General features: G+C 42.4%; 1 protein-coding gene and 2 long non-coding RNA genes across 3 annotated transcripts in view; 2 read left to right on the top strand and 1 right to left on the bottom strand.

Annotated features, from left to right (window-relative positions):
* Positions 1-5,816, bottom strand: part of LOC123387515 — a 30,137-nt gene extending 24,321 nt beyond the window's left edge. The window contains exon 1 of the long non-coding RNA XR_006601946.1: positions 5,619-5,816. This is a non-coding gene — a long non-coding RNA (uncharacterized LOC123387515). The remainder of the gene's footprint in view (positions 1-5,618) is intronic.
* A 185-nt stretch (positions 5,817-6,001) lies between these two features.
* On the top strand, positions 6,002-8,193 carry LOC101683420. The gene is made up of 2 exons (XR_006601947.1): positions 6,002-6,516; positions 6,966-8,193. It is a non-coding gene; the product is annotated as an uncharacterized LOC101683420 (long non-coding RNA).
* Positions 8,194-11,032: 2,839 nt separating this feature from the next.
* LOC123387534 (60S ribosomal protein L37a-like) lies at positions 11,033-13,535 on the top strand. Its single transcript, XM_045065112.1, has 2 exons — positions 11,033-11,038; positions 12,394-13,535. Exons 1-2 carry the CDS (start codon positions 11,033-11,035, stop codon positions 12,730-12,732), a joined length of 345 nt encoding a protein of 114 aa, XP_044921047.1. The 3' UTR covers positions 12,733-13,535.
* Positions 13,536-13,851: the final 316 nt, after the last annotated feature.

Genomic DNA, 13,851 nt, shown 5'->3' with positions numbered 1-13,851 from the left:
TTAAGAAATAAAGATAGATAGATAGACAGATAGATAGATAGATTATAAATATATAAAATATAGAGAACTGGTGGCTGCCAGGGCTGGGGGCAGGGGTGTGGAGAGATGGGTGAAATAGGTGAAGGGGATTAAGAGTACACTTATAGGGACACCTGGGTGGCTCAGTTGGTTGGGCAGCTGCCATCGGCTTAGGTCATGATCCCAGCAGCCTGGGATCGAGTTTGATATCGGGCTCCTTGCTCGGCAGGGAGCCTGCTTCTCCCTCTGCCTCTGCCTTCCACTTTGTCTGCCTGTGCTCGCTCGCTCTCTCCCTCTCTCTCTGACAAATAAATAAATAAAATCTTTTAAAAAAAAGAAAAAGAGTACACTTATAATGAGCACTGTGTATAATACACAGAATTGCTGAATAACTATCAAACACCTGACACTAATATAACACTATGTTAATTATGCTTGAACTAAAAAATAAAAATTTTAAGAAACTTTTTATATATTAGTGAGTTAGCTCTTTATCTGTGAGGTAAATTGCAAATATTATTCCAAATGCATTATCTGTCTTGTCCTGCTTATGTTTTTAGCATACCATTATTTTTAAATTAGTTTCATTTCTTATTTTTTTAAGATTTTGTTTATTTGAGAGAGAAAGAGAAAATGTACACAAGAGGAGGGGATGCAGGGTGGAGAGGAAAAAGCAACATGCTCCACTAAGTGGAGAGCTGGATGCTGGGCTCAATCTCGGGACCCCAGAATCCCAAGTGAAGGCAGAAGCTTGACTGAGCCACGCAGGTGCCCCTACCCCGTATTTTTGAATGCAAATTTCTTAATCACTTTGCTTACTGCTTTTGGTTTGAGTAATAATTCGGAAGTCCTTACCCATACCCAAGTTATAAAAGAATTCTCTCTTTTTGTTCTAGAAACTATGTGGTTTTGTTTCTTCTATTTAGATTTCTTAACATATCTGGAATTTGTTTTGGTTTATATTATAAAGTATGGACTCAATTTTATCTTTTATCCAAATGGCTAGCTCACTGTCACAATGACACTTATTTAAAGAATTCCTCTTTTCCTTAGTGATTTCGTATGCCATATTTAGTATACATTACCCAAATATACTTTAGTCCATTTCTAGATCTTATACTTTATTCCCTTTTTCTGTCTATTCATGCTCTAACTCTACGATGTTACAATTATCTAGGATCTAAGAGTATGGTTAGCAAAACCTCCACTGCCAGTCATCTTCAAGATCTGCTGGCTTTTGTTAACTTTTTTTTTTTTTTTGCAAATTCAGCTTTTATCTCCAGCATGAAACCTTGTTTGTTTGTTTGGGGAATTATCTTAAAGTTCTGTATCAACTTAGAAAGAACTTATATTTTTATGACAGCATTTGACCATGTCTATTTGGTGACTAGTATAAAATTTTCTTCTTTCGGACGCCTGGGTGGCTCAGTGGGTTAAAGCCTCTGTCTTCGGCTCAGGTCATGATCCCAGGGTCCTGGGATGGAGCCCTGCATCAGGCTCTCTGCTCAATGGGGAGCCTGCTTCCTCCTCTCTCTCTGCCTGCCTCTCAGGCTACTTGTAATCTCTGCCTGTCAAATAAATAAATAAAACCTTAAAAAAAAAAAAATTTCTTCTTTCAGCTTTCACATTCTACTCCTAAGTATTTTATCTTTTTAAAAAAGATGTTGAGATTTTTCTTACTGTCATAACTTTTTGTTAAATGAAGGCTATTAATTTTGTGTATTCATTTAAAATCCCAATACATTATTCAGTAATTTTTTTAATTATTGACTACTGAGCTTTCTAGATGTATTTTATTTCTTCTGCAAATAGTTTCATTTTTAAAATTTACACAACTCTCATTATCTTCTTACTGATTTTATTGGCTAATGCCAGCAGTAAAAAGTTAATATACTTGCTTTGATTCTGAACTTAAGAAAATGTTTCTATTGTTTTACATATTAAGGAAGAAACTTGTTTTAGTTCTGGGATACGTCAATTCCTACTGCAGTGATTTTTTATTTATTTATTTTTTTGAGTATAAATGGGCATTGAGAGGCAACTGGGTGGCTCTGTTGGTTAAATATCAGACTCCCTGGATGTCAGCTCAAGTCTTGATCGCCGGGTCATGAGTACAAGCTCCCAAAAAATAAAGGGTGTTGTATTTTGTAAAAGATCTTTTCAAGTGCCTAGGGGAGAAATTTTATGATTTTTTCCTTAGATCTATGTCTATGATTCGTTATACTGACAATTCCAAATACTGAGGCATCCTGGCATTTTTTGATAAATTCAACCTGGTGAGGTTTTATTTTTAATATGTTGTTTGTTTCTGCTAATATTTAAAAAATTTTAATCAATATTCATTACTAAGATTTGTCCAGGTTTTTTGTACACTTTCCATCAGGTTTCGATCCAAATGTTATACGTGTTCCATTTACTAACTTGAAACTTTCCATCTTTTTGGTAGAATTCTTCTGTGAAACTTTCTATGACCGATGCGGTTTTGTGAGAGAGTAAAATTTCTTCATTTCCTCTAATAAAATTTGCTTATAACAGCTTTTTTTTTTTTTTTGAAGATTTTATTTATTTATTTGACAGACAGAGATCACAAGTAGGCAGAGAGGCAGGCAGAGAGAGAGGAGGAAGCAGGCTCCCTGTTGGGCAGAGAGCCCGATGTGGGGCTCGATCCCAGGACCCTGGGATCATGACCTGAGCTGAAGGCAGAGGCTCAACCCACTGAGCCACCCAGGCACCCCTAAAATTTGCTTATAAATTTATGCTTTTATTATATAAATTGTCACTTTTAATAAATGTATTTTCTTTTTTTTTTTTTAAGATTTTATTTATTTATTTGACAGACAGAGATCACAAGCAGGCAGAGAGACAGACAGAGAGAGAGGGGGAAGCAGGCTTCCCACAAGCAGGGAGCCCGATGTGGGGCTCGATCCCAGGACCCTGGGATCATGACCCGAGCCGAAGGCAGAGGCTTTAACCCACTGAGCCACCCAGGCGCCCCTAATAAATGTATTTTCATAGGAATCTATTAATTTATCAAAGCTTTCTTTTAATTATTTTTACTCTCTTATTATTTTACATAGAATTGTGAAAATAGGGGTGGCTGGGGTAAGAGTTGGTTAAACTTCCAATGCTTGATTTCAGCTCAGGTCATGAGCGTAGCATCATGGGACTGAGCCCCATGTCAGATTGGCACAGGGTCTGCCTGGGACTCTCTCTCCCCTCCCTGCCCCAATTAAAGAAATAATTTTTTTTTTTTCAAATAAAGAATTGTGAAAATAGTCTACTGTTAAAATTCCCTCTTCCACAGTTATATTTCCTAGTCACTTTTTATATTTTTCTTCATTTTTTCATTTTTTTTCTTGATTTGTAGTGAGTGGCTTGACTACTTGGGTTTTTATTGCACTTGATTTATTTACTTATTTCTTATATAGTTTTCATTACTCTTAAGTTTTATTAATTTTGGAATTTACTTTTATAAGTTATTCCCTTCTGCTTTGTTTTGACTTGTTGGTTTTTTTCTTTTTAATTGACTATTTAATTCTCTTATTGTTTTAAGAATTTAAGGCTATAGGGACACCTGGGTGGCTCAGTTGTTAAGCATCAGCCATCAGCTCAGGTCATGATCCCAGCATCCTGGGATTGAGTCCTGCATCAAGCTCCGTGGTCGGCGGAAGGCCTGCTTCTCTCTCTCCCATTACACCCCTGCCTGTGTTCCTCTCTTGCTTTGTTTTTCTCTGTCAAATAAACAATATCTTAAAAAAAAAAAAAAAAATTTTAAGACTATAAAATTCACTTAATTGCTTTAATTGTATATTGTAGTTTCTGACATATTATGCTTTATCAATTTTCTTTTAAAATTTGCAATATCACTTTGCATTTTTTCTTTGAACGAGTTTTTTTGTTAGCTTTTTAAATTCCAGGTGTATGTCATTTGAAAAATTAATTTCTAGTTTTGCTCCACTGTGATAAAAGAATACTGTTTTATTTTTACTTTAAGGAAATTACTTTTTGGGGCGCCTGGGTGGCTCAGTTGGTTGGACGACTGCCTTTGGCTCAGGCCATGATCCTGGAGTCCCGGGATCGAGTCCCACATCGGGCTCCCAGCTCCATGGGGAGTCTGCTTCTCCCTCTGACCTTCTCCTCGCTCATGCGCTCTCTCTCACTGTCTCTCTCTCAAATAAATAAATAAAATCTTTAAAAAAAAAAAAAAAGGAAATTACTTTTTTCTTTGAAATCTGTAATATTAGTTTTGTGAACGTTTCACATGTGCTTGAGAAGATGGCTATCAGAGTGTTAAAAATCAAGATTTGTGCACAAAGTCGACTTTATGCTTGCTGTTTAAGACCCTTATTTATTTTTTGGTCCTGTGAAGGGATAGCGATGTTTAGTCTCCCCATCTACAATTAGATTGTCTTTCCACTTACAGTTTACATTTTTTTAGCGTGTTCCTATTTCTTCTAAAATAGGTCTTGTTTACTTTATGTTGTTTGTTTCTATTTTTACTAGTGTCTATCGCATAGTGGGAAAGGGGATCTTTACTTCCATTATGTCCTTAAACTATCCTTTTAATAATGCCATCAGTTTAATTTTATCCCCAGCTATCCTACTGGATCCTACTATTTATAATCACATGAACAATGATGATGGTGAGATTAATGGAAACAAAACCTTCAAAGAATCGTTTTAAGCAATCTCTGAGCAGAGTAAACTGGTCCGGCCTCCACGTCCAATTGTTTTCAGCCTTAAATTCTATTTTAAGCCAATGTTTTCTCTTCACAAAATGAGCACAAACACCTTCTGACACTTGCCGCATTCCTCAATTCTGAGCAATTCAGGACATTGCCTGGTGAACGAACTTTACTGCTTTACTTTGGCCCAAAGCTGGCAAATTTGGGCCAATTCCCCCGAATCGCCAGCTATCCACGAAAGAAGAGAGTGAACATCTTCCCTCAGAGATTTGGCAAACATAGGCACCCAGTAGCAAAATATTCTTTTCAAATACTTTCTTGTCTAAAAACAAATTCGGATCTTGCATACATACCAAAATAAACATCTGTTTGGATCTATTTTAAATTGTTTCTGCCTCTCCACATGTGAAATACTCATCAAAGAGGAACGTCCAGCAGTTTATGGCTCTCCCTCACTCACAAACCTCCTCTTCCAGAGAACACACCTCCTCAGAGTCACAGCACCCCACCCTGGACCCTCGCAGGGGCCTATTCACCCAGCACCCCAAACACTGTCTCGCCGGAACCACACCGAAGCTTCCCTCGGCACAATCCTTCCCCAACGGCAGACTCCTACTGCCCCGAGCTCAGGACACAATGAGTCCCCTCCCCACCTGGCAGATGCCGCCCCTTTACCCACCCAACTCCCACGTCCCGGTTCCACCAAACACGAACCGCCACCAACAAAGCCTAAATCATGTGCACTTTTGTGTGAACTCGGACAACTGGGAGCTTCGAACAACAACAACTCGAACTGGGAGCTTCGGCGGAACTCTCAGGAGCCCGCAGGCGCGAGCCGGCGAAGTTACGACGGCCCTCCCTCCCGCAGCCCCTCCCCCGCGCGGCCAGACACTGCGGGACAGGACGACCACCTACCTTGTGGATCCAGCGCTCTTGCACCGCGCATTTCCCGGCCTCCGCCTCACGAGCCTAGACTCTCTCTCGTCCACCAGCCGCTTTCACGGCTCTGCGCGGCATTTCCCAGGAGTCCTTGCCGCACGGGCCGAACGCCCCCGCCCCTCGTCCACCAGCCGCTTTTACGGCTCTGCGCGACACTTCCCAGGAGTCCCTGCCGCACGGGCAGAACTCCCCCGCCCCTCGTCCACCAGCCGCTTTTACGGCTCTGCGCGACACTTCCCAGGAGTCCCTGCCGCACGGGCCGAACGCCCCCGCCCCTCGTCCACCAGCCGCTTTTACGGCTCTGCGCGACACTTCCCAGGAGTCCCTGCCGCACGGGCCGAACGCCCCCGCCCCTCGTCCATCACGCCGCTTTTACGGCTCTGCGCGACACTTCCCAGGAGTCGCTGCCGCACGAGCCGAGCGCCGCTCCCGTCCATCTCGCTGCTTTTACTGCTCTGCTCGACGTTTCCCCGGTGTTTCTGGTGTGAGAGGCCGGCCAACGCTTGGCGCCCCGGGGAGTGGGCCGGCCCGGAAAGGCGTTTCCACCATAACTACCTGGGACTGTGCGGCCCCGCTTGGTTGCCGCATCCTGAGAGTAGGCTTGGTGCTGGCGGGCCTGTAGGTACCGGCCTCGGTGTCGGAGTCACTGGGCCGGCACTGCACCCGCAGTTCCCCGCGGTTTGGGCGCTTCCTTTGGGGTTGGCGAGAAAATTCAGCCTCTGTGGGCTAAGGATTCTGGGGCACAAACCCGTCAGATCCTCAGGGCGGTGTGAGTCGTTCCTGACTGCACCCAGAGGACGCTAAAAGCGGGGGCTTCCCGCATCCTGGGCCGGGCGCCCGGGTGGGAGCCTCGGGACTGCGAGCGGGCCATGGCGTAAGTGTGATGCTTGTGTGTGCTGCAGCCGCTGTTGGGAGGGCGCCTGTATCCCTCTGCCGCGCCTGAGGTTGGGCGAGGGCACGTGTATGCGGCGAGTGCTTGTGTCTCCAGCTTCTAGTTGTGCCACATCCTTACCAACATTTGGTATAATCAGGCTTTTTAAGTCATCCTGGTAAATATATAGTGATATCTAATTTGGGTTTTTGGGTTTTTTTTTTTTTAAGACTTTATTCATTTATTGAACAGAGAGAGCTCACAAGTAGGCAGAGGGGGAGGGGGAAGCAGGCTCCCTGCTGAGCACAGATCCCGATGCGGGGCTCCATCCCAGGACCCTGAGATCATGACCTGAGCTGAAGGCAGAGGCTTAACCCACTGAGCCACCCAGGTGCCCCCAAGTTGTTTTTTGTTGTTTTTTTTTTTAAGGATTTTATTTATTTACTTGACAGAAATCACAAGCAGGCAAAGAGAGAGAGGAGGAAGCAGGCTCCCTGCTGAGCAGAGAGCCCGATGCGGGACTCGATTCCAGGACCCTGAGATCACACCCGAGCCGAAGGCAGTGGCTTAGCCCACTGAGCCACCCAGGCGCCCCCCGAATTTTGGGTTTAATTGACATTCTCTGATGACTAATAAGCACCTTCTCGTGTGTTTATTGGAAAAAATATATCATTTGTAAAGTGACTGCTTGAGTGGGTTGTCTGACTTTTTAATACTCTACATGGTATCCAGAGAAACACAAGTCCTTAATTTTTAATGCAGTCAAATTTGTCAAATTTTTTATGGTTACTGTGTTTTATTCCCTATTCCTTCTACTCTTCAGCTATTCTTTTTGTTGTTTTATTTCTTAATCATGGTGATAGGTACATATGTTTTTGTTACATTATTTTTTTAAATCTTTAACAAGTCTGAGTTATTTAATCATATTTAGGTTTGATTATATTTTACATGTTTTAAAAAAATTTTTAATTTGAGCATAGTTGACACAATATTAGTTTCAGGTGTATAACATTGATTCAACAAGCCTATATGTGCACTACAAGTGTGACTACCAGCTGTCCCCATATGATATTACAGTATCATTGATTATATTCCCTATCCTGTGCCTTTATTCCCATGACCTATTCATTCCATGTAATTTTATTGGAAACTGCCAGATTGTCCTCTTGAGGGCTGCTGTACCATCTATTTCCACTGCAATGTACCAGAGTATGTCACACTACAGTCTGACCAACAGAGTATGCTGTCAAGTCTTTGTCTCTGTTAATAAACTGTGGTACAAACATCCATATATCAATGAAATCATCACCACAATCAAGAACATGAATATAACTATCAATCCCCAAAGTTTTGGAGGTCCCTTTTGTAATACCTGTTTCCCATCTTCCTTCCCTCTCCCATCAGGCAGTCACTGATCTGTTTTCTTTCGCTATGTATTGTTTTGCATTTCCTAGAATTTTGTGTAAATGGAGTAACAAAGAATGTATTTATAACAAAGAGTCTGCCCTGGCCCATACACAGAACCTTCACCCTGACCCCATCCATAACCACAATAAAAGCCAGAGCCAGTCACTCATCCTTGTACTGCCAAGCAATCTTTGGAGCTGGTGGTGAGCCTACCTTGTCTGTCCCCCACCACTGAAAGCCTAATGGCTAATAAATCTCTTCACACTCCCTTAATGTGTGTGTGGCAACATCAGTCTTGACATAAAAATAAAAGTTTGGGTGGGGGTCTGTCCTGCCTCTAGAGTGACCACTATAATTAATTGGCACTGTGACCAGTATGTGTAGAGGGTAACAACCACCACTGAGATACTCTGTTGCTTTGGTGTGCTACCTTCTAGCATGCTTGCACTTTAACTTGTGCAACCCTTTGCTACATTTGCCAGGTCTTGTGAGCCTCTGTCATATATGAAACAAACCAAAGTTACAAGTTATAATTGACATTGAGAAACCTGTCTAAGCCCTCCTTAAAAGTGACCCTTGTCACATATTTCAGCCTGGACTTACTGGTGTGTCTCAGATTGAATTATGTGTCTCATGGCATTAGCTATGACTGATGCCAAGCTCAGAGGAAAGACTTACCCTGTTACCATCAGTTATGTCTTAAGCAGACACTGGCTTCTCTTGTATGAGTGTTCAAGGGAAAGACTGATAGCCTGTGCAACACAGGAGCCCAACAGCTGGCTGCTTCTGTAGAAGGGGAGCTGTGACTATAACAGTTTTGCTGTTGCTGCCTATGTCTGTCATTAAAAATGCTCCTGATCCAGCTTATAGGGGAAAAAACCCTCATTAGTTCAACTGTTGATATGGGGGAGGACCCTAACATTGACAGTTCTTATCTGGGACTCTCAAAAAGGAAGAAACTTACAAACAGGAGCGGTAGCACCAAAAAAAAAAAAAAAAAAAAAAAAAAAAGGTGGTGGGAGTAAAACAGAATTATGAGGGAAGGAAGCAAAAAAGTTGAAAGAGAAGTCCATGTATTCACCCAATTAGAAATCTAAATCTACTAAAAGTTTATACAACAAAAAAGAGTTTTGACTGACTTTTACACCTTTACAACATTGGTCTGAATTAGTTTTACAACTGGCAAATTTTCACAGTCTTAATCTAGGGCTCATACTACCTGGGGTCCCTTCTAAATTAAAACAAAGTGCTTTATATAATTTTAGGAGAGTTATTGAACATAAACTAGAAGACCAAAAGGTATGCCACATCTTAGCCATCAAAAGTACTATCTTTTTTTTTTTTTAAGATTTTATTTATTTATTTGACAGAGATCACAAGTAGGCAGAGAGGCAGGCAGAGAGAGAGAGAGAGAGGGAAGCAGGCTTCCTGCGGAGCAGAGAGCCCGATGCGGGGCTCGATCCCAGGACCCTGAGATCATGACCCGAGCCGAAGGCAGCAGCCCAAACCACTGAGCCACCCAGGTGCCCCAAAAGTACTATCTTTTTAATTCCTCATGGTCATAGCATCCACTGCCTTAAAATATCCCATAACGGGCATAGATGTTCCAACCCAATAAGTAGTAAATTTAAATTGCCATTTGTAAAGACCTGGCAAAATAGAAACATGTATTTTCTCCTCCAGTTAAGACAGTTAATACTGCTATATTAGTTTCCTATTAGTGTTGTAACAAATTACTACAAACATAATGGCTTAAAACGATACAAATTTACTATCTCTTCTGGACATTAGAAGTCCTGAGTGTTCTTCACTGAGCTAAAATCAATGCCCAGACAGGACTGCATTGTCTTTGGAGGCTCTAGGAGAGAATCGTTTTCCTTACCTTTCCTATCCGATGGTGGCTGCCTACATTGCTCTACTCAAGGCCCCTCCCCTCACCTTCTAAACCAGCAGCCAGGGCTTCAAACCTCTCCTGACTGACTTCTTACCTCCTCCTCTTACAAACGCCTAGTGACTGGATTGCACTGGCCCGTCCGGATGATCCAGACTCATCTTCCCATCTCAAATCTTAACTCAATCACACCTACAAAATCCCCTTTTGCCACCTAAATAGCATGTTCACAATTCTGGGGATTAGGATGTAGACATCTGTAGGGGCCATTATTCTGCCTGTCACAGTGGTCCACTGTAAATTACAAAGGGCCTTCAAGGATTGAAACCCATTCTATAAGACCTATTTAGAGGAAGGGCAATGCCCCCTCCCCAACACTACTCCATTTCCAGCTTTGGCCTGTTCTTAAACTAGGAAAACATGCATGCCATCTCCTGGTGAATTACCTCAACTTCAGTGCCCGGGTCCCATCCAATAAGGCTCACAAACCCAATAATACTGAAATGACTGACCATCCAGGCAGCAGCTAATCAATATTTCACTGTTACCGATTTGGCTAATATGTTGTGTTTAGTGCCTGCTTCAATAGCCTCTCAGTTGTAGTTTGCCTTCATCCCTGGGCACCTTCATCCCTGATACACCTTAACCAGGCTACACTTGGAGTGCCTCAGTAGCCTTGACATCACGTGCAATCAGTCTTTCTAGGCAAGATCAACTGCATCCCTCTCTCTTTAAGGACACAGGTATGGACATTACAGTGAAGCCATCCTCCTCTGAGGAGACTCATCTGACACACATTCAGGACGTACAGACACTCACAAAGGAGGTCAATGAAAGGAAATGGGCCATTGTCTAGACATAACAGTACGCCCAACTACCTCAATTAAGTTCCTAAAATTATTTGGCTAGCCATTGGCTTCTCCATCCACTGTCAAGACAAAGCTATTGATTCCGAACACCTACAGTGTTAAAACAAGCCCAATATCTTCTGTGTCTTCTTGGGTTTTGGAGGTAATGTATTCCTCATTTACAAATTTTACTTAAGTCCATTTACATTGTTAGCTGCAGATCAGTCCAACCTGAATGGGGTCCCACCTAACAAAAGGCTCTAAAATCTTAAAATTGCAATACAGGCCCTCCCATTAAGTACCCCCAAGAGAGTCCTTCACTACTGAGGTTTAACCAACTTTTTTCATGCCTCTTAGTCTCTGGACCATCATGATGGCCGTAAGTTGCCTATTAGCGTCTGATGCAAGACACTGCCCTCCTTAGCCCCACACTACATACCATTAGGGCAACAACTGCTGGTCACATCCAGGGCTTTTTTGGAAATAGAGGCTCTCGCAAAGAGCCTTTGATTCTTTACACCCAAATAGGATTGCATCATGGAAGGGAAGCAGCACTTTGGCACCACTATCAAGGCCTCCTTGCCAGAATATGGAACCAGACTTGGGACCTCTGGCATATCCCACCTGTAGCAGAATGGTTTCCTCATCCTCAGTTTCTTCCCAGACGTCATGTGCTGGAGGAGGCCACTCCTTACAGACCCCTTGACTACCTGGGGACCTGCTTAGGATAAGCTGAGCAAACAGCAAAGTAAGTTTGTATACTTTGTGAATGTCATCATCATCACATGTGGAGTTTGCAGGAAAGGATGCTTTTCATCCCTTAACCCAGATGTTCATGATCAAAGATGGACACAAGGGTCAGCACAGTTAGCTAAACCTCAGGCAGTCATTTTAGGATTCAATGGCTTGGCTAACAATTGGCCCCATCTGCACATTTTTATGGACTCTTTGGCCACTGACAAAGGTTTGGCCATCTGGTCCAATCAATGGCAGCAACAATGCCTTGTACATAGCTGTCCTCTTTGAGGTAACAAACTCTGGGAATCTCTTGCCTCACAGATACCCGAATATAAGTGAAGGTCACACATATCTCTGCACATACTAAAGCCAGAAGACAAGGCCTCACCAAGATACTCCCTACCGCCTTCAGAATTCTGCATATTTATAATGACTAAGGCATTCATTTCATTTTCAAAATACACAATATGGAGCTTCCAAAAAGGCATTTATTAAGATTTTCACCTCCCTTACAGGTCTCAGGCTCTTAGCATTAAAAAATTAGTATGAGAATTCCCATATACCCTTCACCCATTAATGTTCACATGTTATGTGACACATGCTATCACAATGAGGAAAATAACATTGATAGAATATGAAAAACCAATTCACAGACCCTACTCCACTTTTGCCAGTTTTCCGGCCAATATAATTTGCTAGTCCACAATCTAATCCATAATCACACATTGCATTCAGTTGTTCTGCTCAGTATCCTCAAATCTATGACAGTTTTGGTTTTAATGACCTTGAAGCTTTTGAAGAAAACTGGTCACTTAGAGAATGGCCCATGTCTTAGGTTAAGGTTATGCATTTTGGCAAGTGTACCACAGAAGTAATGTGCCATTTGAGAAGAATCTCATGGTGGAGGGGAAGAGGATGTTGATATGATAATAGATCTAATTATTGGCTAGTCCCCAACTTTGAAAGTCCTATACAAACCTACTTCATTTACTCTAGTTTGGAATAATTTTAAAAACTAGAAGGCAGAAGTCTCTGGGTTCAGGCATAGTTTGCAGCAACTTGGCTAAACGCACCAAGAAGGTTGATATCATGGGTAAATACGAGACCTGTTATGGTGCTTCCCTCAGGAAAATGGTGAAGAAGATTGAAATAAGCCAGCACGCCAAGTACACGTGCTCCTATGGCAACACCAAGATGAGAAAACGAGCTGTGGGGATCTGGCATTGTGGCTCCTGCATGAAAACCATCACTGGTGGTGCCTGGACCTACAACACCATTTTTGCCATCACAGTAAAGTCCGCCATCAGAAGACTGAAGGAGTTGAAAGACCAGTAGAAGTTCCACCATTCGAAACATTGCTAGCCTATAATAAATGGGTTAATTTATGTAACAACAACAACCACAAAGCTAGAAGGCAGAGTGAAAATGAGAAACCTAACTTCAGGTGATGCTCCTACAATCTAATCAGTATAAGGATTGACAAAATGGCCAGCGCCCTTTGGCCTAATCCCCAGTTGGGGATCCAAAGACCATATACACAGGAGTGGGAAAATGGACAGGGAGTGAAGGAGAGACTTTTCTGGGAACCGTCATTGACATGAGCCTGATATAATGTGATCCAAAGCCTGTTGGTGAAGTCCTAAGGGGAGCTACATTTAGGTTGGGAAGATGTGGGAATGCTGTGTTTGATGGTATTAAGGTGACAGTTTGGGTAAAAATTGGAATATTTCAACAGATTTTATATGAATTGTCTGTATCTTATTTATCTGACTATATTATGGAAGTAGATATTATATCTGACTGAGGAATATTTCACCTACCTAGGACTGTAGAACAGAAGACACATAAACCTGCCCTAGGACCAACTAAGATTACCCAAGCCCACACAGACTATGAGTTTGATAGACTGAAATCACTGATGAGAAAAGAGATTACCACATTAAGTAATGCCCTGTTAGAAGCCAGAGTGCTGGTGTGGACAGACACTCTCAAATGAGCTCACTTGAAGTGGCTGCCTGTGTGCATGAAATTAGTGGAGGTTGGGGGGCAGAAGCAATGCAGAGATGCCTGGAGGAAGGCCCCACACAAAGCTGGGAAGTATATGAAATTTGATTGGTACTTGCAGCTCTGGGTGTCTATGATTACATTTCTTTCCCCAATAACCTTAACTTTCTTTGTTCCTATCTGATGTAATGATTCTGGGACGAATCCTACAACTCTTCGTTGGAAGCAGGGATGATCCTTAAGCAAGAACTATAATGGCACCTTTAAACCCTTACAATAGGATTCCTAAGGGCCTGAATGAGTGGACTGTGCCTTTGCCTTTCTGGCAAAATTGGGGTTAACCATGTGGTGTACAACTCCTGGCAGACCGATCACTTGTAGAACTATAAATTTCCATAACCAAATGCTTGCAAGAGTCCCTGGTTATCATGGACAAGGTACAGCAGTGGC

Source organism: Mustela putorius, unplaced genomic scaffold (genome assembly GCF_011764305.1).
Source record: "Mustela putorius furo isolate JIRA1106 unplaced genomic scaffold, ASM1176430v1.1 tig00003854_pilon_pilon_pilon, whole genome shotgun sequence".
NCBI lineage: Eukaryota > Metazoa > Chordata > Mammalia > Carnivora > Mustelidae > Mustela > Mustela putorius.
This window is presented reverse-complemented; position numbering and strand designations above follow the sequence as displayed.